Source organism: Thunnus thynnus, chromosome 7, assembly GCF_963924715.1.
Source record: "Thunnus thynnus chromosome 7, fThuThy2.1, whole genome shotgun sequence".
NCBI lineage: Eukaryota > Metazoa > Chordata > Actinopteri > Scombriformes > Scombridae > Thunnus > Thunnus thynnus.
Window position 1 is genome coordinate 30,243,515 of NC_089523.1, and position 26,569 is coordinate 30,270,083.

At 39.9% G+C, this 26,569-nt stretch overlaps 1 protein-coding gene across 1 annotated transcript; it reads left to right on the forward strand.

Moving 5' to 3' along the window:
- The first annotated feature begins 8 nt into the window (after positions 1-8).
- Positions 9-24,275, forward strand: LOC137186487 (SPARC-related modular calcium-binding protein 1-like). The gene is made up of 11 exons (XM_067595469.1): positions 9-1,134; positions 11,947-12,121; positions 12,502-12,735; positions 13,374-13,427; positions 13,887-13,934; positions 14,612-14,692; positions 15,046-15,238; positions 16,966-17,039; positions 17,768-17,861; positions 19,875-20,218; positions 23,115-24,275. The coding sequence occupies exons 1-10, from the start codon at positions 1,054-1,056 to the stop codon at positions 20,200-20,202; spliced, it is 1,362 nt and encodes a 453-aa protein (XP_067451570.1). The 5' UTR covers positions 9-1,053; the 3' UTR covers positions 20,203-20,218; positions 23,115-24,275.
- Positions 24,276-26,569: the final 2,294 nt, after the last annotated feature.

Here is a 26,569-nt window from a genome sequence, read left to right on the forward strand (position 1 = left end):
ACAGTGAATGATCAAATAAAACACCAAGTCCATACAATATTCCATATAAAACACACTTCTGTCAGCACATAAATGAAATTTATTTAACAACATGGTCGCTTTCCAACATTTTCAGCCAAGTTGGAAACATAACTCAGACTTTCTAGTGATTTAAGATCATTTGATTTACACTCAAAGGGTTTTTGTGAGTTTATTGCCAGTACCACACAAGCACAGGTGTTGTTCAGGAGTCCTGCCTGCAGTGGTGGTTCAGTGTTCATGTGTGAATACAAATGATTGTAGCTGCAGGTTGTACCACACACTCCTCTTATACAATACGTCCTGTTATTGGACCCCTTTAGTATGTGATTAGCAGGACATCATTAACTTGGTCGTGAGAGCAGCTGTGGTCCATTCAAACTCATTAATTCATTCATTTATTCTGTGCCATGTAGTTATTAACCTTTTAGTTCAGCCTCAATTTGTTCAGAAGTGACTTTGTACGTTTATTGTATTAAATAAATATATCCTAAAGTCTTACTGCACGAGAGCCCAAACTGTAAGGGACCTTTTACAGTTTGTACACAAAGTGCTTCTTTCAGAGTTTTCAGATATCACAAGTTAAATGAAAGTTAAGTGCGGAGATAAAACCTCCAAATATCCCTGAGCGGACCGCTGCGAGCAGTAGACCTTTAAAGCTACACTTTATGCATTGTATGAAGTGGTTTGAGGAACGTGGAACGGAAATGGGCAGTACATTTGGAGAGGAGAAGATCTGCGCGTGCTGCACCGACTCAGAGCTGCTTTCACGCGCGGGGTGCACTACCGCCGTACAGCTGCTGGAGACTCTTAACCCGAACAACAACAACAATAACAACATGAGCAGCTCGGTGACTTTACAAGAAGTGACGGCTAAGTCGTGACGTGACTCTCCTCTAGTCTACGTGAAGACCCTTCCTCACCGTCAGTATCAACCGCACGCTGGCCGCTGGCCGTGATCCGCGCGCACGAACCTCGGAACAACAGGGAGACAGAGTCGCGCGACCGCTCCTCTTCTGGTCCGCTGCTGCTGGAATGATGCTCGCGCTCACCTTCACCTGCCGCGCGCTGCTCGTCTTCCTGCTCTCGGAGTCTGTGGAGGCCCACAGGACAGCGGTAGGATGTGATGTTAATGTGCACTGCACGTGGTCTTTGGAAGAGATAAATTATGTCTAAAAATGCATAAACAAGTCATAAATATGTTAAACTGATATATTATATAATATATATTATATAATGTTCCATATAGTGTTGGAATGTATATACAAAGCAGCCTACTGTGCTTAAGAACATGTACTTTGCTCGAGTATTTCCATTTTATGCAACTTTATACTTATACTGCACTGCATTTAGGATATCTGCTAGCTGGAGTTACCTTGCAGATTAATATTTAACTTACAAAACATATGATCAGTTTTTAAATATGATGCATTTAAGTGCTAAACAGTGAGCTGATTTTTGCTGATATATTTTACTTCATGCAGGGGCTTTTATTTGTAATGGAGTATTTTTACATCATATTGCTATTTTTTTCTTACATTAAAGGTGCATTGTGTAGAATTTAGTGGCATGTAGTGGAATGGACTTGGCAGAAATGGAATATAATATTCATAAGTATGTTTTAATTAGTGTGTAATCACCTGAAAATAAGAATTGTTGTGATTTCATTACCTTAGAATGAGCCCTTTATATCTACATAGGGAGCGGGTCCTCTTCTGTGGAGCCGCCATATTGCACCGCCATGTTTCTACAGTAGCCCATAACAGACAAACCAAACTCTAGTGAGGGGCTTTTGTGTTTTTCATGAGTTTCAAGGCCACCGCAGGTCCTCCTACACACTTTGAAGGGGAGGGGTATTCAGTTAGATGCCACTAAATCCTACACACTGGTCCTTTAACAATATACAATTAACTTCCATCACTGCTGACTCTATACATTAACAAGAGAGATTACACAGTAACTTCTATAAAGCTGATTAGCTCATTATTGGCACACTGGCTAAATGCAGTCAACCTTTAAGATAAACTAATTAAGTCAGGAGTGAAAAGGAAAAAAAAAAACAAAAATCAAACGCAACATCCTCTAACTGATTACAGTTACCAGGAACCAGATAAACACCTCTCATCAACACCAGCCTATCTCTTTCAGTTTTGTCCAGACTGGATAACAAAAAACAATCCCTTCGACTATAAGCAGTAAAAAACATCTTTTTAAAATGTATGTTCAGGGACCATGAGCACTGCGGCTACACACTGGCTCTCATTGGCCAGGCTTTGTCATCTTTGGCTTGTAATTGGTTTAATCAAACCAAACAGACTTAACAATACAGTCCAGCCTCCATGGTATTATTATTTTTTTTGGGGGGGGGGATAACTTTGGCCGCATCAAAGACAATATTGATTTTCTGGATAAAGAGATTCATCATGATGTTTGATTTAGAAGTTGTCTCCTGTGTGTGTGTGTGTGTGTGTGTGTGTGTGTGTGTGTGTGTGTGTGTGAGCTCCCTGAGGGGAGTAACACTAACTTGCAAGACCAAACCACAAACACACACACACACATCGCTGCCAAGCAAATATTTAACCTTCTACTCAGGGGAAACAGACAGGTGTGTGTGTGTGTGTGTGTGTGTGTGAAAGTGGGAACTCTTGTGAAAATTCTATAATATATTTTGACAGAACGTTATGCAAATATCACAACTAAACTGTGAGTACATGTAGAAATATCATAAAATATAAAATATGGTTAGGTCACTAGAAACTATCAGCAACTCATTATAAGGTCCAATATGAACATGGTTGTGGTTATATAAGGGAAAAACAACATTAAGTACCATAATGTATGTATAAAATAACTAATAAATTATAACTACAGTAGAAGTCATCATATATTGTGTGAATGTTATGAAGATGCCACATGGAAATACCAATAAATGTAATTTCTTTGTTCAAGACAGATGATGGTGTTGCATGCTGTAGCTTATTAATTACAAATAAACAATAAATTACTGTCAACCATTCTCCAAAGTTCACTATCGGCTGTAATCAATCACAGTAAGCGTTATGCCACCTTAATGTCCTGGTCAAAGTATCGTCATGTCGTAATGTAGTTGAGAGCAGGACTGTTTGTAATAATCTTCCTCTGTGTTGCATTTAAGTACTTCTGGGAAGCGCTGACGTCTGAGACTTGAGAGTGAAATCGCAGCAACATTTTGCAGTAATGTGAAGAACAGTTTTGTTCCACAAGTCCTCCAAACTAAATTGTAAATCAGGCCGTTTGTAATCGCCTTCCCAGACAAGCCATTAGAGCGTCTCTCTGATCTAGCGCTCCAATTGGCAGGTGATTGTCAGGTAATTGTGAACACAGGTTGTTTTAGACATTTGAACAAATAACCAATGATGTTATTTTTCTGGCGAGGACAATCTCCTCTTATTAGTAGAATAAGCTCTGGCCTTTGATGTTGTTAACAGTCAGCTTCCAAACACTAAATGTTTAACAGCAAGAAAATTTAAATGTCTTCATTTTTGCTTATTACTTTATCACCTGAATACACCAACAAAGAAGTATTTTAAGCCTATTAAACCTGTTTTCTATCCATATACAATGGTGTCAACTACTGTATTACTGGATAGTAAAACTTAAAGGGGACATATTGTGCTTTTTGTGATTTTCTATTATTTTTATACTGTTATGATGTCGGATGTTAAACATGCTCAAAGTTCCAAAACTTGAATGTATGTAAAAATGCTCCCTGCAAGTCAAAAGCCAGGGCTTCAACCTGCTCTGAATGCTTCATATGCAAAGTTACCTCTACTTCCTCCTCATGATGACATCAGATTGTTCACACATGCCCACAAACAGCCGTCCGTTCCGTAGCCTTTTTTGCTAAGGTTGTTCCACGTTGTTCGCTCGCATATTTCGGCTTCAACATGTATGGGTGTGTTTGAGAAGTTTATTTCAAGTAAAGAATGAGAAAAGAAGTGAAATCCTACTCTTATTGTTTATATACGTAGCCTCCTCAGCTGCCAGAAGTCGGCAATATGCAGCTTCTGAGAGCTGACCAATCTGAATAGAGTGGGCTCATCAGGAGGCGGGCCTTAAAGAGACAGGAACTAAAAACAGCCTGTTTCAGACAGAGGCTGAGCTGAGCGGCTGCATAAAGGACAAGTATAAGATAAATAAGGATTTTTTAAACTGTAAATCATGCAAATATATTCCAGTAGAGCCCCAAGAATAAAAAATATGGCCCTGGAAATGTGCAGAATATGTCTCCTTTAAAAAAAAAAAACCTTGACAACAACAAGCTATTCCCTGAGTGTTAGCATGTGAGTGTTAGTGCTGGAACGCTTTCAAGGCCTGTTAGGAACTGTACTGAACTACTGTTGAATGATAATGAAAAACACTTGGTTGGTTTTGTTTTTTTTTTCCTTTGTTGAAAGAAGTTCACAATCCAGTACAGCGGTGACTCTCTCTCGTTTACAACACGGACAGAATACCAAGTACCAAACACTATAAAGAGAAATATTCTAATGAGAAAACCTGTTGAGGTACAAATGCTGGTGTGGAGTAATGCTCACTGTACTGTGTCTCAAATAAACTGCAAGTCTCTGCAAGTTGACTTTATTTCCATACTTGCATGATCCGAACCCTGTGGCTTTTTGAGCAGTTGGAAATCAATCTAAAATTTGAGTGTATGTTTTGGAATTGGTCAGTGGTTCATCTTAAGTGCAGGTAATTTGTGTTTAATGGGCTAAAACATAAAAAAAAAAACTACTAGTCTTCTCTTTTAGGGTTTATATGAACTGTGCAGCACAGACGCTCTCTTTATACCTGCAGGAATATTATAGTCTGATTCTTCATGACGACACACACACACACTCTCTGAAACCCCCTGAGATGTTAAACATGTTATAATCATCCCTGTGTGTGTATGTGTGATGTGTTAATGATCAGTTTTAACGTATGTCATACAGGTTAAAACTAAGAGAGATGGAAAGAGCTGCGTTTACAAGAGAGCTATTCACTCCCCAGCGAGCTCCTACACGACAAAAAATCCCGCCGCTCGGTGTCAACAAGCCTTTCAGCAGCATCAGCGACTCTTTTTCTCTTTTTCTAGGCCACACATTATATTTCGCAAAGCTCTGGAGATGAGTTTTTATTTTTTTCTCCTAAAACACGCCGGTCGGTGGTATCTGGAAGGTGTGAGGCACGAGGAGACAGTGGTGGCTTGTTCTCACTTTCTCTGCTGCTCGCTCGTTTCCTGTCTCCTCTCTCTCTCTCTCTTTCTCTCTTTCTCTCTCTCTCTTTCTCACACACACACTCACACACACTCATGTCTCAAGGTTTATAGGCCCAAAAACACTGGTGGTAATTGTTTTAACACTGAGGATATTGTAGCTGCTGTGGTTCTACCTGACAGACAGGAAATCCAGCCTGCCCACTACTTTGCACCTGGGCTGCAGCCTTACACTACTCTACACTTCTCCTTTCTCTCCTCTGTTCATCCCTTCATTCATCCCCCCCATTCCCTCTATTTCCTCGAACCCTCCTGCTCTGTTACTTTCTCTGTTTGGCTTTCTTAATTCATCACTTTTTTTTTTTTGACCTCTAATTTGTCCACAATAGCTCCTTTCAAACATCTCGCTTCCCCTTCGCTCTCCTTCCTTATTTCCTTCTATTCTCCCACCATCTTCCCTTCATTTCTCCATTCCTTCATCAATTCCTCCATGACTCCCTGTATTCATCTTCCTCCCTCCTTATCCTTCCTCAGTTCTTCCCATATTCCTTTATTTCCCCACTTTTCCCACCTTTTTTATCCCATTCTTCCCTCCGTCCTTTCTCCCATCCTCCATTTCTTCCTCCATCACTCCGACTCTTCCTCTCTTCCTGCCTTCATTCCTTTTCCTCCACACTGACGTCTTTCTTCCTATATTTCCATTCCTTCACTTTCGTTCTTCCTCTTCCTCCGTTTCTCCCATTTCTATACTTGGTTCCATTATACCATCATTTCTTTCCTTCCTCCACTCCTCCTCGTATTAATTTTTCCATCGTTCCCTTCTCTCCAACCTCCCCTCCTCCATTCGTCCCCTCACGTCCTCTCTCCTTCTTCATATCGTCCTTCCTCTCCTTTCAGCCTTTCCTTTACATCCTCACCTCTGTCTCTCTCTTCTCACTTTATCTTCATTATAGTTTGACATTTATGCTCAAACCCGACAGGACACGGCTGATGATTTCATTTTAATTTAACCTTTAATTTAATTTATTTTAATTTAACCTGTTTGCACTGATGCTTTGACAAAAGGTAACTTACATTCTCGGCTATTAATAGTCATAAAATTCTTCGTGTGTCAGCTGTTTGTGGAGTTTAGGCTGAAGCCATCTGTTTCAGTGACAGTTTGGGCAGAAATGATTTGGTGCTTTGCTTGGACTGGCTACAGTTTTCAGACCTCAGTTAAGTTATACTCTTCATGTTCTGTTCCAGTCTCCCTCCCCTAATCCTCCTCCTCCTCCTCCTCCTCCTCCTCCTCCTCCCTGCACCGCCTCCTTTATTCCCCCATCATCCTTCCAAAAAAGCATACTTTCACATTTTCACTTTCAGCTGGTTGTTTTTTTTTCCAGACATGAGTTGAGGAAGGCCAACAGAAAAGTGGATAGAGAAAGTGTCAAACAAGTGTGCGTACAACTTTATTTATTTTCACAGTTAGAAAAGGATTTAAGTAAAATTACATCATTTTCGGTTGGTAATCATCAAAAGAAAATCTACCTTGAGTAACACCAAATATCAAACATTTAAATCAAAGTACCCAGAGTTGTAAAAGATCCTTACTGCCTGTACATAAACACATATACAGTATATGAGAATATACTCATTAAGTGAGTCTTAATGTTATTGTATTTTTAAATTAATTATTCTATGTAGTTATTTAGCCGCAACTAATCTTTATTAATGAGTTTTTTTTATTATTAAATATTTATAAAATGTCAGGAAAATATGAAAAAACAGCAAATTTGCTTGCTAATATAATCAATTAATCAGTTATCATAATTGTTACTTTATTTTCTGTAGATTGACTAATTGTTATCATTTACTACTTTTCCTTTACCATCCTCTCTTTTCTCTCTCCTCTCCTGATTGGATCTGACTGGTTTATATAGGAGCAGATATAATTACACACTGACGCACAGAAGCATTTCATCTTAATCATCCAATTTTACACCAATTACTGGCTCTGTTCCCTAGGTGGGTTTCTCTTAAAGTCTCCCTCCAGTCAAAAATATGTTTTTCTTCTTGTTCCTACAGTCGGATGTCTGAGCGTCAGTGTGCAGAATGACGTATGTGCAGAGTTTGTTTTCACATTCATCTGCTGAAAGTGGAAAGTTTTGTCTGAGCTCATTGAAAGTTTGATTTTAAGGGGGCGGGTCTACGAGCGTGATTTGTGACATCACAACTATTTGGAAGCCGATCCTGGTCCAATATTCAACTTACATAAGTGTGATGTGGAAACTTGAAGCCTTCAATGCACAAACACTGAGAACTTCACAGTGAAGGAGGAGACATCTTGTGTCCAGCAGCTAAACTTCTGAAATGAAATACATTTGCATATTTATAGATTCTGGATTTTTAAAGAGGGAGAAGAGGAAGATGCCATTTTAAGGATTTTAAAGTATTAATTATACTTTTTTTGTGGAAAAACCATATCAGACACAGTATTTTTGTATTTCTTAATACATATCAGGAGGGAATCTTTAAGTTTCAGGGGACAGTGCTTTCATGCTTTCAATCATATTTATCAAATAGAACACAACATCTATTTTACAACAATACAATCTTATTTTCTGAAGTAAAGTTTGGTGTACCCCAGGGATCGGTCCTTGGCCCTATGTTTTTTGCTATCTACATGCTTCCCCTTGGTGACATCATTTGCAAATATGGTATTAATTTTCATCGCTACGCTGATGATATGCTGCTGTATGTAGCTGTTAAGCCAAATGACCTTTCCCAGCTCCTAAATTTACAGGCATGTCTACCAGAAATAAAAAAAAATGGATGGATATGAACTTCTTGCTGTTAAATGCTGATAAAACTGAGTTATTAGTTGTTAGACCAGCAAAATATGAGCATCAGTATGAGAACCAATATTGATGGCTGTATTATCTCTGAAAGCTCGACCGTCAAAAACCTTGGAGTGATTTTTGATTCCCGTCTGACATTCTGTTCTCATATCAAAGCTTTTACCAAGACGGCATTCTTTCATCTTAGTAATATTTCCAAAATCAGACCTATCACTGCATGAAGCTGAAACCTTAATCCATGCATTTGTATCTTCCAGACTTGATTATTGTAATGTTTTTCTGGTCTTCCTACTTGTTCTACTAGAAGCCTGCAGCTTGTTCACAATGCTGCAGCAGGAATCTTGACAAAAACCAGAAAATTTGACCATATCACATCCATTCTGGCCTCTCTTCACTGGTTACCAGTGCAAGCTAGAGCTGATTTAAAGCTTTTTCTTTTAACTTATAAGGTCTTGCATGGACTTGCTAATTACACCATACACACCAGCACACCCTCTTCGCTCTCTCAATGCTGGTCTCCTGGTATCGTGTCAGATCGATGGATGACAGTTGAAAAAAGATCCAGATCCAAAAACTCTTTGATGATAAAAAATCAGGAGTCAGAGGTCCAAGCAGCAAAGTGTTCTTTAATGCCGGCAAAAAAGGAAAGAAATCAGTGCATACAAGATGTACCAGGCGTAGTTTTTATACCCTTGGGTCAGCATAGGTCACACCTATTGTCCATCCTCTTTATCTTTATCTTTGGCCAATTACACCGTTATATTTTATCTTCATCACTTGTTGTTGGTCAAAACTCTTCAAGATAGGTTTTGAGTTGACGTGGATATGAACTGGCATATTCAGCTCTATCTAGTTATGTCCATTTTTTTAATATAATTATTGGGGATCATTTTACACCATTATTGCCAAGTTGTCTCCTGGCCTTTATTTTTTATAAGTTATTTTGGCCACATTACACCCTTATTTCTTTATCTCCAAAGTGTATTTTTAAAAAAAGGTGAAGACTTTAATGCAGACCCGGGCAAAGTGACATTTAATACAAACACACTCAAATTTATCCAGTGTATGATTATGATGTCTTTTACCGTGCTTCTATACTTATATCGTGATTAAATGTGATTTATGAGATTACAGATACATCATCAATAAGATTTTAACATGCTATTACTTATAATATTTATGAATCACCCTGCATAGTTTAATATTGTCTATTAGCACACCATGACTCTCAATGAAAATACACCACACTGGTCATTCCTTCATTTAACAGAAAAATCAGTTGGCTTCAGAGCATTCGCCTACTGTGCCCCTTATCTCTGGAATGGCTTCGTTAAAGAAGCACCTTCAGTTGAAATCTTTAAATCAAGACTGAAAACTTACCTTTATTCACTACATTACAGCCTCCCCTAAAACTTAGGCGGGCCTATCACCTTTTTATTTAACATTGATGTTTTTAATGTGGTTGCTTCACTTTTAATTTTTTATTATTGTAAATTGATTAACTGTATGTTGTCCTTTTTAACTGTAAAGTGCATTCACTACAACTTGCCGGGCCCATCACCTTTTAACATCTATTTAACATCGATGTTTTTAATGTGGTTGTTTCACTTTTAATTGTTATTATTGTAAATTGATTGCTGTGTGTTGTCCTTTTTAACCAGATCAGAAGAAAGAACAAAAGGACCTTTTTTTTGCTCATGAGAAACAGACGATATGAAAAAAAAAAAAATAACAAGGAGTGAGCGAGCAGTAACATGCTGACATTCATCCACATTGATCTCTGCAGTCAATATATAAATTAACACCTTGACATTAAGGCACAGACGTCTCATTCACCACTAAATTATGTCAACACTGTTAGACACAGCATAGCAAATGTATCTCAGAGCTCAGTGTGTGTGTGTGTGTGTGTAGGTGAGAGAGGTGAGGGTGATGGACAAAGAGGTACTGATGAAGAGTGAGAGGGTGGACAGCGGCCAACTTTTCTACATGTGCGTGCGCTACCTCGCTTGTTTCAGGTGTTTTCAGTGAGTTTCTGTGGCGGTGTGACGAATCCAATGTATATTTTGGAGATGTGTGTGAGGTTGTGTGATCCCGAGCTGAGGAGCATGTGGGAGTAATTTAGTTACATGGTGCTCGCCAGACTCTCCTCTCCTCTAGTCTCCTCTCCTCTCCTCCTCCTCTCCTCTCCTCTCGTCTCCTCTCCTCTCCTCTCCTCTTCTCTCCTCTCGTCTCCTTTCCTCTCGTCTCCTCTTCTCTCGTCTCCTCTCCTCTCCCCTCCTCTCTTCTCCTCTCCTCTCCTCTCCTCTAGTCTCCTCTCCCCTCTCCTCTCCTCTCTTCTCTTCTCCTCTCGTCCTCTCCTCTCCTCTCTTCTCCTCTCTTCTCCTCTCCTCTCCTCCTCCTCTCCTCTCCTCTCTTCACCTCTCCTCTCCTCTCCTCTCTCCTCTCCTCTCCTCTCCTCTCTTCTCTTCTCCTCTTGTCCTCTCCTCTCCTCTCTTCTCCTCTTGTCCTCTCCTCTCCTCTCCTCTCCTTAAATGAGACCACAATGATAATTAGTCACTTTTTCTTTTTCTTCTTTCTCTTTCCCTTTTTATATTTAGAGAATCTTAAAACAAGCACCACTTTTTTTCATTGTTTTTGCTTCATGGGGAAATATTTGACCCATATTTGGTCAACTTTACTTTTTATGACTTTGCACATTGAGCCAGTAATCACAGTAGGTCATACATGTGGCCTCAAAACACTGTTAAATGCTCCTGGTATTATATCTCATTAATCACATAAAAATACATCTCTCAAAAATGTTCTACCTTTTTTTGATAGATATGGCAGCAGTTGGACAGAACAGATGTGTATAATGCCCTGGTGGAGGAGTGTAGGGGAATATATTGACATATGATTTGTATGATCAAAGATAAATGATAAATATTATCTCAAAATGTCACCATTGTGCAATACGGCTTAGCTTGTGCTTCTTTCCTACACAGCTACACGGGATAAAGTACAAGTCATGAGGAATATTATGATACTCTGTACTTTATCCTCTCACTTTATGTCTTAAAGGGACATAAAGGAAAATAGTTTAAATGGGAAAACTCTACATTGCAGTTTAGTTTGTTGCTTGCAGTTTAGTTTTAGTTTGCAGTACGTGCAAAAGCTCCCATTTAGCTTTATAAACTTTCACTCTTCCTCAGTAGATGTGTTCCTCTCAGGCAGAAAGCTGACTGCCCTCCTTTCCTCCTCCTCCTCCTCCTCCTCCTCCTCCTCCTCCTCCTCCTCTCACGGCTCCTGACAGCAGACGCAGGGATACAGACAGTCTCTCTGCAGGAAAGACGCTGCCATCCTCACCTCAATTAGCGAAGTTTATTTCACACTAGTTTGCAAAATTGGAGCTCTCACAGGCACTCTGTGCTCAGCCATCCTGATACGTTTGCATGTTTCAGATGTGTTGGCTGTTTGTGACTAACACCCTCCCTCCTCCTCTCACCACATTCACTCTCTGTGTCTCTCTCTCTCTCTCCTCTTCCCTCTGTCTCTCTTTTTCTAGTCCAGGTATTCCAGGTGTCGCTGCCAAGTTATCTTCCACAAACAGCCAGCCGTGCAGGGGTCGTGACATGCTCCTCTTTTCCTCTCTGTTTTGAACAGTTTTATTTGTGCACAGACACATGTAGTTTTTTTTTACTGATGTTGTGTAATTCTTTGGGTGGAACAGATGGACGGGAAGGAGGAAGCACGGATGCCAAACAGAGTTCGCTCCGTGCGGTACCGGCTGCATGAATAAAATAAGAAACTGACTGCAGCACTGTGTGAAACAGCACTAACTGTGTATCTCTGTGTGTGTGTGTGTTTTTTTTGTAGCCTTTCCTGATCACGGAGAACATGTGGCCTCGCGGTTGTGTCTTGGACTGCCAGAGGGGGCGCCACAGACCTGTGTGCGGCAGCAACGGCAGGTTGTATAAATCGCTGTGCGCCTTCCAGAGAGCGCAATGCATCAACTCACAGCTCCGCCTCGCTCCACAGGCAAACTGCTCAGGTACACACCTGTACAGAGGCCGTTGTTGTTTACTGCAGGTTTCCTACAATACGTTGCTTATACTGTAGTTATGCTTTATTTTTTCATCGTTGGCTTAAAGCAGCATACTGTATATTATATGCAAAAAATATATAAGTAGTGTTGAGTTGCTTTTTAAATGAAAGAAGTTAATTTTGGCTTGTTAATTTTGTTTAAAGTTTATAAAGTCCCCCGCCCTCATTTCATAACACTGAAATCTTCTTGAATCAGTCCACAGAGCTGAGAAAGAACAACTTCTTATTGTGCAGAGTTCACTCTATGCAAGCCTGTGTTTACAGTGAACAACACTCACACTTTCCACACTCCCTATCAACGGGAACACTTTTCCTTTTCATTTTTAGATCCGAGCCAATCCAAATGCCATCTGGCCCGGTCTCAGGCGCTGGAGGCCAGCACCCACAGCGGTGGCAGCCATGTCAACCCTGCAGCTGCCATCTTCGTGCCAGAGTGCAGCCCAGACGGTCACTTCCTGCCGGTTCAGTGCCACAACCAGACCGGATACTGCTGGTGCTCCACCCCTGATGGCAAACCTGTCAGTGGCACCTCGGTGCTTCATCTGACCCCCAACTGCACTGGTCAGATATACTTTAATCAGAGATCCTGATGGCAAATTAACGGAAAAACAACAGTCTGAAAATCTCCCCAAAAGTTTAGTTGGGCAGAGTTTGGTGACTGTGAAAGCCACATGATATGATTCATTTTCATCTGCATTTGTTACACATTTATTCAGGTTTATATGCAGTATATAATGACCCGAGCAAAATTAGTGAGGACAATTTTATTGCATGCCACATGTTCAACAAGCCCATTGCTTCCTGATTTTATGCTCAGTTTGTCTCTTAACTGAAGTGGAAGTGATTTTACGTTTCACTCCTTTAACTGGCAGGAAGTAATGAAATTTCCTCTTGTAGCGGGAAATCCTGTTAACTGTAAAAGATAAGTAGTCGTCTTGGTGATTTTCTCATTTGTTGATGTTAATTTTGCCAAAGAATTGACAGGTTTATGGTTTATTCATATTCAAATTACACTTTTAGTACCTTTAATCTTCATTTGTTCAGGGAAAAGTTATTTTTCCTCCCCAGTATAACCAGTCTCCACATCCTGCTGTTCATTAAGATATTGGATGATATATATGGGAAAAGTCTGTTGCTTTGTTCTTTAACATCTGCATGGAGTTTTGAGGTGTTGTGTTTCATTATAATGTCCCAAACAGATCATATCAACATGTTGACTCAGACCACTGATGCAGATTCAGCTCCAATCAAAGGTGGGCGATTGTGTTTTAGTCCAAAGTCACTAAAACAGTATTACTACCTGCTTTACATTCATTAAGACAGCATTTTAATCTTCACATTATACTGTACACATATATATATAGTTCTTAGTTCTGTATGTTTCTCATTTGTGCATTTTTTCCTGGCGTGATGCTGTTTATTTCTCTGCCAGACACACCTGCAGGATCTTGAACATTCACAGGCCGCTCCACATGCCAAGACTCCAAAAATGTCTTTCTCTCCATCTGATTCTCCCTCTGTTCTCCTCTGATTCTTCCCACACCTTCCTCCCTCTGTCACGACTATCTCTTCTTACTTTCTCTCTTTTTTTCCCCCCCTCTTCTTCTCATCTGTGATATATATCAACTCGCTCCATAGTGTGATAAAAATGTATACAAGGACTCATTTAGATTTCTAAGTTTGTTACCCAGCAAATGTATTTACTGTTCCAGATGAAGTTGATGAACCTGGTCCTACGCTGGACAGCAGAAAACATGCAGGTGAGAAACTGGACCAAGATACTCGAGACACAGATACTCTTTATCATATAATTCATCAAGCAATTATACATGTATTGATTTATTAGAGCAGAATAAGGAGCTGTAGGTTATGGTTTATATGCTGTCAGACTGACCTGCTGAGTAGATAAACTCAACAGCCAATGAAAAAACTTGAAGTCTAGAAAGATATCTTCCTAAAGGGAAAAGTGGATTCCAAGCGTACTTTCACAGTGGGACTCAGTCCTCGGTGTGTTGTGCTATGCTGTGCTGCTGTCATGCTCTGATAAAATAAAAGGCTTTAGGGCTCCTCGTGTCCCAGCAGGGTTGATTCACTTCATGCTGCAAGAGTTTAACAGAATATATCTGACTTGTCAGTTAAAAAAATCACAAAGCAAAGCTGCAAGAGAGAAGAATTTTCAGTTTCCACCATCACTGAGATGACGTTTCCACCTGATTGCTTAAATTAAACACTGGTGTTCGTCCACATGCAGTCATAATTAAAACTTTTAAACTCGTAACCTCTGTTCATTCTTTATATCCTCTCTTGTCTCTTTGCTCAGCTGCTGTGTGCAGTTTACTGGCTTTTCTCTCTTTCTCTTCTGTATCTTCACAAGCAGAAATACCTTAAAACAACATTCTTTGACAGTAATATATTATTAATATATTATTTTGTCCAGAGCTGACAGCTCCTCCGTTCTGGGTGACCATCCTGATGAACTCTGACCCCAAAAGAAACCGCTCAGTCAGAAAACCCACTGGTAAGAGTCAGTGTGTGTGTGTGTGTGTGTGTGTGTGTGTGTGTGTGTTTGCTGCTTGTGGTTAGACTGATATGATGTTTACATATACGTGAGTGGAGAAATATGTCAGATTAACTCAGTGAATTTGTTATGGTCTGCAGATAAATATGGCTGCCAGAAAATAATCTCTCAAAACATTCATATATGTCTTCTCTAGAGAGAGAAGACAGGGTTTCTTTACTGGAAATAATTGCAATTAGCTGCAGGTTAGAGCAAAGATTTCAAATGAAGGGTTTGTTGTCTGTTAAATTCTTAAATATGCTGTCTTAATACAATGTGTGTGTGTGTGTGTCTTTTCTTGTATGTGTGTACAGGAAGTCCTCAGACGTGTGAGCGTGAGCGAGCGTCGCTGCTCTCTCAGATGCGTTCAGCCAGGCAGGAGGAGCGTTTTATCCCAGAATGCACTGCAGATGGCCTCTACAGTTCCGTGCAGTGTCACGTTGCTACGGGTTACTGCTGGTGCGTCAGGGTGGATAGCGGCAGGCCGCTACCAGGCACCTCTGCAAGGTAATCGATCAGTCAATCAGTTAGTTCTTTGGTTCATCGATCAGTTGGTGAACATGTTGTTTGTTGTTCCTTTTCTTTTCCCTCTATTTGTTCTTTACTCTCTCTCTTTCTGTCTGTTTCTTTTCTTTCCTTCTCTTTCTTTACCATCCTCTTTTCTCTCTCCTCTCCTGATTGGATCTGACTGCTTTATATAGGAGCAGATATAATTACACACTGACGCACAGAAGCATTTCATCTTAATCATCCAATTTTACACCAATTACTGGCTCTGTTCCCTAGGTGGGTTTCTCTTAAAGTCCCCGCTCCACCCAAAAATATGTTTTTCTTCTTGTTCCTGCAGTCGGATGTCTGAGCGTCAGTGTGCAGACTGACGTATGTGCAGAGTTTGTTTTCACATCCATCTGCTGAAAGTGGAAAGTTTCTCTGAGCTCACTGAAAATCTAAGTTTAAGGGGCCTGCGAGCAGGATTTGTGACATCACAACTAGTTTGGAGCCAGTCGTGGTCAAATATGTGACTTACACAAGTGTGATGTGGAAACTTGAAGCCTCCAGAGCACAAACACTGAAAATGAACTTTACAGTGAAGCAGGAGACATCTTGTGTCCAGCAGGAAAACTTCTCAGATTAAATATATTTGTATATTTATAGATTTAATGAGGGAGGAGGACGAGATGTAATTTTAAGGATTTTAAGAAGATAAATTAACTTTTTTTTGTGCAAATCAGATACAAATTATTATTCAAAGTAAAGTATTTTATATACATTTTAAAACATGTCTGGAGGGGATCTTTAAAGGAACACACACACAGAACAAATGAGAATAAACTGCGGTTGAACTGTTCTGGTCTCAAGTGGTTTTTATCAGTGTTGCTGCTGAGCTGCTCACAAACTCCTGAGAGGAAAGTGTTGGATGTTTTCATGTGATGGTTTGACTTGGTTCACTGGTGTGAGGAAAAAACCCCTTTGAGGCTTAAGATAGTTTTTTTTAAAATTCTCCTTCTTATGAAGACGTGTATCTCATTTAAAAATTACTTTCTGGCCAATTGAATAATACGTTTATTGTTTAATCTAAATGTAACATTACATAAACAGAAGAGCCACAAAAATACATTTTGTATTTCTGTGCATTTGCAGAAATTCACACAGATATCTACAGTGGAAGCGTTCCCACCAGTATAAACTATGACGTCTCACTCCATGAGAAAAAATGTGAACAAAGTAAACAACAGTCCAACTACTGTACTCCTAATTAATCATGTTTTTCCACATCATTTTTTATTGTTGTGATATTGAACAATATTTTAAGGGTCTATTTTTCCCAGAGCTGTTGGTTCTTTCTGGGTTTGTCTTTAGAGGAATGAATCACAGTTTATACACATGTTCAGGGTTCAGTTTCATGAGCACGCATACGTTTACCCTGCAGAATGTGACGATATAAAAACAGTTATATGAGCACCTACAGATGTACTGGATCACATTCAAACACAATCTGAAGTTTGTGTGCTTTTCATGACTGGATGATACAGTTTGCATTAAAGTTAGAAAGCTGAATCTTACCTTCATGAAGGTTATAATGTTTAGTGTTGGTTCAAATCATTTTAGAGAGGTGCTGATTGTGTTGTGTTAAAGAGAGAAGTGTTATCTTATGGCTTCTCTATTTATAATACATACTGTAAATGTTGTGTTGGTTAATTGACATTAAAGTTGCTGTTTTTGTCTCTTTGTAGGAATCGTATCCCAGACTGCACCGGTGCAGAGGAGGCGCCAACGGACAAGATGTACCGGGAGAAACCTCTGCCCGGTAAATATCACTGTTTCAATTTACATGCTTGGAAAAAACTGATTTATAGTTTTCATCACTAAAATTGCAAGAATTCTGTTCTGAAATGTACCATCGCAGCATAGAAAACTGGCTGAAGCAGTTTAGAGGAATGTAAACACCTCCTCCTGTTTACTTCATTTATAATTTAATACAACGTTAATAACAACGTTTTAATTATCCATGCAGGGATTTTGTTGCTCAAAGGGAGGTCAGCTTAAAAAACAAAGCTGCAAGTACATTTATTCAAGTGCTCGAGTACAATTTTGATGCACCTGAGTATCAATTTTATGATACTCCAAAACATTTTAGAGGGAAATATTGTCCTTTTTACTCCACTATATTTATTTAACAGCTTTGTACACATGTTACATGTATTCTTTACATACAAAACGTGATTAGTTTGTAAAATATGATGCAGTGTTATAAATTAAACCACCCAACAGAGCGTAAAGCAGGTAGAATTAATTCTATCTCAACCAACACCAACATTAAAGTACATTTACATTTTAAAGCTTCAGTAATAATGATCTAATAACATAATACTGACAGGTGCCAAGTGCATTTTAATACTGTAAGTGTATTTTGTTGCCAGTACGACTTTTACTTGTAATGGAGTATTTTTATATTGTGGTTTTGCTACTTAAGTAAATGATCTGCATACTTCTTCCACCACTGGTTGAATCAAGTGGTCTGTTCTGTTCTCTCAGGGTGTCCAGGAGCTCATAAGAAGCAGTTCCTGCAGAGTTTGGTCAGAGCTCTGCAGCTGGAAGCAGTGCATGCTGGGAGTCTGAGTTCCTACCAGTAAGTCTATTAACTGTACATTGCAGCTGGTGGAATGATTTCCTCAGCAGAGTCCCAGTTTACATCATTAAATAAGTAAATAATGAGTCAGAAAAGAATTGCAGAAATTTGTTAACTGGATTATACCATAGACTGTATAAAAATATGGACGTAGTTACCGTGACGTCACCCGTTGGTTTCTGAAGAGCGGTTTTGAAGCTCAAAGTGAGCCGCTCAGGCCATCGCCATCTTGGCGGTGCATGATGCTGCCTAACTCCCAGCCAATCAAAAATGGGCAAAGAGGCGGGCCGAATGGCTGAAACAAGCCACCTAGCGGCTGGCGGACCTGTCACTCAAAGCAGCCACGTCTTTCATTATGCATAACTTTATGGCTTAATAAAATTTAAACGGGTGAATTATAAAGAAATTCACCCACGTACAGTTGTCATGAAAGAGGAAATTAGCTATAGAGACCAAAACCGTTGTTTGTACCAGGCTGTAAACATGTTTATTTCTGCTGTAAAGTTGGACATTTTAACATGGAGGTCTATGGGGATTGACTCGCTTTTGGAGCCTCAAGTGGCCGTTCAAGGAACTGCAAGGAACTGTTTTTGGCACTTCCTCATTGGCTTAATTTTAAAGCCCCAGAAGTTGCCGCTTGGGTTATACTCAGTTTCTGATCATATTTTATGTTATTAACTTCAGAGAATACTAACTTGTTGAGTATCTGAAGCTCTGCATTAAATGTGCTTTAAAGGTGAACAGACACAATTTGGTTAACATTCAGAATTTGTCACCAAACTATCATTAACATTAACAAACATGCTAAATTCATTTTTTACCTCAAAAAAGCCAATTTTAAACTTTTTTGAACTTGTATTGTTTTATCTGTCGTCGCCCCCTGCAGGCAACAGACGATGTACATCGTGTCAGCCCGGTCCTCATGCGCCTGCCCGTAGGACACGATATACAAACAATATCGGAGCCGTCTCATCGAAACATGTCTCCACGGTGCCATATGTGGTCAAAAACCCCACCGGCTGCCTTAAATTAGGCCAAATTATTATGATTTTTTCTTCTAACCTGTCACAAGTTAGCCTTCAATGGAGCATAAAATTCTTCTGCTGGTACATTACAGCACTGAGATGCTTTTCAAAATGCCAAATCAAAACCTATTTCACACTTCAGAGCACGACACAGACCTGATCAATGACCTGATTAACTGAAAGAAAAGCGTTTGGGAGAACAGTGCAGACTAATTCCATCTGCTTCCTTGTTTTCTGTGTTTCTCTTTGCCAATCAAGTGCTTCAGTCTCGTACTAACCTCGTTCCCTCCATCTGCTTCTCTCTCAGTTCATGTACAAACATCACTCTCACTTTTGGCTCACTTTTTCATCATCATAAATTTCTCTCTCTCTCTTTTTTTTCCACCTTCTTCTCATTTTCACCCATCTGTGTCTCATCCTTCACCCTCGCTCTCTCTTTCACAGCCAACTTCATGTACTACCTTTTTTTTTTTGTCAGATAGCGCTGTTACAAACTCACACGACTCTCAGGTTTCATATCCATTTTTCTCTCTTCTTGATAACATTGTGTTTGCTGTTTTATCAAATTAAGATTTATTTGTGTTTCGGTCTGATACGGAAAATTGAAGTTGTGGTTTTTGCTCGCTGTATGACTGATAAGGAACCTCGGGAGCCATCTGCTGAATTGGTTTCTCACGAGGCTGCCATGTCCTTGTGAAATTTGATATTTACTGAGTTCTGCTGGAATACCGTGAATAGAACTGGTGGGTTATATTTGGTGGAGGTGCGAATACTCGGGAACACTTTAACACACTATCAAGAGACACGCTTGACCTGTGGATGACGCCTGCTGTGGTGTATATTTTTAGTTTTGGACGCAGCTTATAACATTGTCACAGTCTGCTGAATGTTGTTTATAATGGAATGAAGAAAGGAAAGTAAAACTGTTCATCACACCTGAACCAAAAGTTCAACAAAGCATAAAACAAGTCTCATCTCTTTCTACCAGGGCCTCAAACACACCTCCCTCCAACTCTCCGACCTCTGCCTCTCCTTCCTCGTCTTCATCCCCGTCTTCGTCCTCCTCGCCTCCGGATGCCGCTGCTCCTGAGAGCGCGGAGTCCTCCAGGCCGGAGGCGGTGCTACGGTGGCACTTCAGTCAGCTGGACGTGGACTCCAGCGGGAAGCTGAGCGAACGTGAGGCTCGACCCCTTCGTCAGTTCCTGCGGCGAAGGCTGAAGCCGCGACGGTGCGCCAAGAAGTTCGCTCAGTACTGTGACAGGGACGGAGACCGAGGCCTGACGCTGGAGGAGCTGAGGGTCTGCCTGGGCCTCTGAGGTGGGCGACAGCTAGGTGAGTGTGAAATATGTTAGAGGCTGATTGCAAAGAGTAAAATATTTGCTGCAAACATGCAGATATACAAATATCTTTCGTTCATGTTCTGTCAGGCTTCTCTGTAGCTTCCTGTTCTCTATGTGTTTGTATTTTTTATATCCATCATGGGGCGGCTGTAGCTCAGGTTGGTGGTTAGATCCCTGGATTCTCCTGTCCACATGTTAGTGTTCATGAGCAAGATGCAGAACCCAAAATATCCCCAGCGTGACTATGTTTGGGGGAAAATATAAGTCACTTTGGATAAAAGAGTTTGCAGGATGAATGTAATGTAATCTAAGGTATCAGTTGAAAGTATCCCTTCCAATCTTTTTCACTTTATATTTTCATTTGGGCTACTTTTAAAGTACTTTTCCCCTCTGTACGCAATGTATGAGCACCTACAGTAAAATAAATCAATTCCCCTGAAAAACATGGATATAGTTAATGTTGAATATGTTTTCTTTAAACCACTTTAAACACAAAAGCTTAAATTGTAAATACTGCATGTACTCTGAAAAAAAAAAACCAAAAAAGGGTTTTTTCTACCATGTACACATTTTGTAGAGGAGACATGTTAAGAATCAGGCAGGATTGCAATGAAAATTATATGTACCTGTGTTTATAATTGTAGATAATTAATTTTAAAATGTGTTGTTATTTAATAATGATCAAAATAGCTTTAGCTAAAATAGCATCCTTACCATAACAGACTGGTCATAACTGCTACTCTATAACCAGTGTTTTAACTGCCTAACACTTATTTTTAGGCAATAAATAAGTTTAAACCCAAAAAAAGACGTCCGGTCGGCCACCTTTAGCCAGTTTTCAGTGTCAAAAAATAGTGTTGATCCCAGTGGTGTACTAGAGGAAAATATTGGGCAGTGAATTACAATTATTACCATGAATGCGCCTCCTGTGCCGAGCCAATCAACCAATTAACCTGATTCAGAACAGGTGCACCGGCTGGCGTAATGACAGGAGACTCTGCCTCCAGCTGGTGCTCAGAGCAAATCTGCTACTTAACGCCAATGAAAGCTCATTTGGTGTTCTTTAATTAGCCAAATTAAAGAGAAGAAAATCTCAAAAATCAGAAATAAAACATATTGATAAACTGTTTGCTATCAGCTGAAACTGATCATATGTCCTGCTTCCCTTTAAGAGACAAAAACAAAGACATTTTGTATTATAATTCAGGTGATAAACATATTTCCTTCTTTCAGTTTTTGGCAACATTTTCTACATTTATGTTAAGCAATATGAAAATGCATCATCGAGGAGATTATATCAGATTTTTCAAGTTGCATCAGATGGCCATTAAACCAAAAAAGCCATTTAATTTTAGGGGCAGCTAATTAGCACTATTTTTACTGTTCTGTGAAAACAACTAAGCATCTGTTTTATGCACACACACACACACACATCCTTCTCTGCAGCACAGCATTACAGCACGTCCTCATCGGTCCACCAGCAGTTCTCACTCCTGTTGATCCCAGGAGAGCCCAGAGAGTGTTTTGGGACGGTCGCCCGACAAAATTACACCCACCGATGTCCGAGTGTTTATGTACATTCATGAAATCAAAACAAACGTGGGCAGTAGTATAATGGTCTGCTTGTCAGTGAGCCATCAGTCACAGTCTGGCCGTGACACCGGCTCACTAATCAGGCAGCCGCAGATGTCTGTGACAGCCTGAGGAGTGTGTGTGTGTGTGTGTGTGTGTGTGTGTGTGTGAGTTGCAACGACATGGGAGTCGGGTTGTTATTACGAGTGTGTGAGGGTCACTAGCTCACTATTCAACCTGTCTCGACTCTTTCTCTACATGAATATTTATGCCGTTTCTGTTGACGTATCTAAAACAAAATATTTGGTTCATATAGAGAACTTAAAGTTCCTTCAGATCCTGTTAACTTACATAAAGACTTTTTATTACATAGTATAGTGTGTGGCACAGTGGAGACATTAAGGAAAGATAAGAGAGAACAATAGCACTTTGTGTACATAATGTGGGTCATAACACATTTTTAATCATTTTGGATTTACATTCAATAAAGGACTCTTCAACAAACTGAAACATTCATATTCATTTCCCCAAGATTAGAGCTGCATGGTAATTAAAATGCAATTAAACAGGAGAGCCTTTAATTTAAACTATGCAGTATTTAAAATCTAGCAAACCTGAAATGGCAATTAAAAATTCATTCATCTTTCACTACTTACTGTATAAAGTAATAAAGGAGGGAAGGATGTTAAATGTTTTGCTTTGTTTGATATTGTGCTGGTGTGTTTTTATTCTGTTTGCTTTGCCATCATGTAGCACCTACATACATATATGTAAGGACCCAAAACAAAATTGACAAAAATGACCTTGAGATGACTATTTTTAAGCTCAAGAATGAAGTTTTATGGTTAAATTTGACAGTTTTAACTAAAAAAAAGGGGCAGAAACAAGGAGGCGACAATTTGTGGTAGAAAGTATGGTGAAGGAAAGGCAGTGAGAGGACAAACAAAGCAACAAGGTGAAGTGCGGAGATAGAGTCGTCCACACAAGCAGCGATTTAAAGATGACAGCCAGAAAGGAAAAGGTAAAGAAAGACAGGAAGGACAAGAGGCGTGAGGAGCCGCTGATAATTCAGAGATAGAAGAAAAGAAACGCATGTAGAGGGCGAGGAGGAGGTGTGACATGAACTAACATGTGTCTGGGAGAGATAGCGGTGACCTCCGGTGGTGATGGAGGACTAACCTCCCCAGAGACGCTGCCAACACCCAGAGAACCGCTGTTTGCCAGATTAAACGAGACGGTGGCTCTGATTCATTTTTCCTCTCTGTTGATTTTTAGTGTGTTTATTCTACACTGTTTTCTTTCTTTCTCTCTTTTAGAGCAACAAGACAAATCACCTGACGCCAAAGGCCAACTCGTCTCCCACATCATCGTCGTCTTTCAAGGCTCAAGTTTTTTTTATTTATCGTTATTTATCCTCTTCTTATCAGTTTTACAGATGTTTTCCATCCTCCGCAGGATCCAGCAGTTCAATATAAAAGACATGAAACACATCTGCAACATCCTAAAATCAACATTAAATGATTTCTAGCTCAAGCAGTAGTAATGTTTCACTCATTTTTAGTGTTAGCTGTATGTATGAGATAATTCATATGGTCAGTCCAAGTCAGCCGATCACTAAACATCACTCACTGAATATTTATTCCACTCGCTCAACATCTGCTTCCCTGCATCTTTTTTACATAATTCCTTCCACCTTCCCTTAACTCTTCCCTCCTTGGTGTGTTTTTAAAGGACAGACCTGTCATTTTTGTGGCGTTAAAGGATATTTTTAAGTATTTTTTACCAACACAACCTTGTAAAACCACATTCATGTAGTATGATCAGTGGTATTGGCCCTGTTTGCAACAGAAAGCCTTGTGAAATTTGAGTGTAAAATTAATTTTTTGGTGCATTTTTACCAACAAAACTTTGTAAAACACAATCAAGCTGCAGAATAACAAGTGTTTACCTTATAATTAAAAGACAGATTAACTTTTTTGGGAGGGAATTGAAGGCAAAAAAAATCTAAAAACAGACATTAACTGTAAATTTATGGACAATGTTGTTCAAAAATGTGAAATGCGTGTAAAATTATGTGAAACTTTACCCCATATTTTTTGTAGATTTACTTTTTTTTATACAACTTAACCTCCTTCTCTTAATCCAGTCTTGTTTCTCTTCATCCCTACTTTCTTCTCCGCAGCGTACATCCTTTGCTTCCTCATATTTTATATATATATATATATATATATGTTGCCAATATATTGATGTAACATATTTTGATACACATTTTGATCATGTTTAATTCATAATTTGTTTTTTCTACATTATATCTATAGACATCATATCATTACAGCACTTTCTTAAGACACTAAGATAATTATTGTGACTTTGCCATGAAACTTAAGTCCAATGAACGTCCAGTAATTTCCTGTTTTTGATGCGTTTCTCTGATGTTTGTGAATCGGACTTCAATAAAAGGATGTTGTTATCTCCTTTTCATTAACCTCAGCAGTGATATTATGAACACTGTTTGTCTCTGTTTATTTGAGTGCCAGTAAAGATCAGAGGACGTGAACGGAGTCGCTCCGTCATTCGTTTGGTCCCGCAGGAAGGCCGCCGGTTGCCACAGTAACAGCTGTCCTAATGGCCGTCTCACAACAAACAAATCAGCAGATAAACAGGAAACTATAGAAGAACAGCAGGTCACATAACAGCCAAGTAAACATGATTTCCCAGGATGCATTAGCTCTTCTCCTGTCGAAGGTCATCACTGTAGCTCAATGTGATTGGACAGGATATTAACAAGGCGCCGTGGCTTCCTAACAGCTGCAGGAACGAGACACCTCTCTGCTTGTAATTTCTCTTCTTCTGTGGTGTCCAGACTGAGCCTGAAGGGTGGACGTGACTCTGTGACTTAGCAGGCTGCAGGGGAGTTGTGTTGTTCACTATCAGCGGGCTCTAATGATTCTGTCACAAAGCGACGACGGACGCTGAAGACAACAATGCAGAAATAGTGTTCTGTCAAAAATAATGACCATCTGCTTATCTGTCCCTAAAGGCCCGCCTGCAGAGGTCAAAGGTCAGCATTGAGGTTTTCAGTGGCTTTGGAGAAATTACACTGTAATGTTCTGTTGATCAGCTCGTTCATTTATCGACTAATTGTTTAAAATTAGCTGCAGACTGGAGTTATATGAATAACTGGAGTTATTCTTTATAATTTAAACTACTTTTTAAATTTTGAACTTTACTTTTGGGCAGGATGTGAAGAACTGCAAGACCTGTTATGTCTGCTAATTCTCTGGGAAGCTTATTCAAACCACTACACCATGTCCACTGCATGCCAACCGTTGCCGAGACCTTTGAGCATGTGCTGATCGACTGAGACCAGCTGAATTTTACTTGTGACCCCTCGTAACACGTCGTATATGTCAGTGATTTGAGGGCAGTTCCTCTGAGGAGTGATTTTTTCCTTCTCAGATTCTTTCATTCGAATGATTTTTAGTGGCTTGAAGAGATGAAACTTTGTAGTATTTCACAAAAAACAACAACAGAATAACATGATTTTCTTCTTTCTTATCCTGCAAACCATCTTGTGACCCTTCAGTCCTACCTATGACCCTTATTGACCCTTAAAACACCAGGACGCCTCATAAAAAAAACCATTCTTCATCATTCAATTCATCATCAGATCATCAGCTGACCACACCCTGTTTCCACAGGCTCTTCCACTGCTCACAGCTGCATCACACGGCTGTCGTAGCAGCGACCAACAGATGGCGCTCTGACTCTAAGGCAGCTGTGAGAGCAGCACCACCAGCAGGCTGGGAGACCTCCTGCAGTCACAACACAATGTATCACTCCTGAGACACACCTCAATAATAGCAGCCACAGCTGAACAGACAGAGAAACTGCACGCTGATGATAGATGTCACAGAAAAACACAGGTATAGATTTTATATATAATACAAACTGCTCATGAGATGGAAGCGAGCAGAGTGAAGAGCCCCGGGCGTATGAGGTGGGAGGGGTTGATATGGATTGTGTAAATGACATGATATTGATATGAATTATAGATGAGCTGGAGCATTTAAATGTATAGTTTTGTAATGGTTACTGTGGGTAGAGGGAGAGAGAGAGAAAGTGTGTGTGTGCATGTGTGTGTGTGTGTGTGTGTGTGTCAGACTGAGAGTGAAGTGCTCCACTGAGCCCATGACTTTACAACAAAGAAATGGCCTGCAGGTCACACACGAGCATCAATCTGTCAAGGATTTCAGAACAGGAGGACACACACACACATCATGCACACACACATTAATACCCCGGGACATTTGCATGCTGGGATTAATCTATAATTCATCTGGTTAAATCCATACCTGCCATTTTCCCTACTAGAGCCACACTGATAACATAGAATCCTCGTGATAAAAAAAACATGGTGACTGAGTCAGCACATACAACACGCACACAGAGAGCTGCAGACCAGTACGTGCTTCAATACACATTCATCAACATTAAACAAGATGCACTACGACTCTCCCCTGGAGACATAGAGGAGTCGAGGACTCAAGATAAATAAAGATGCTTTCAATTGTGATTTATGTATCTCACACATTACTGTAAAGCACATACTGGACAGGCTGTATACACAGACGTGTTCAAAGTATGGTAGCCAGGATGAGCCGAATGTGATAAAACAGCTGCTTTACAACAGGACAGCAGTTTATCCTGATGCTGCCAGTCTTTGGTGTCACATAGACAACAACAGGCGGTTTGACGCTGCCAGTGTGTG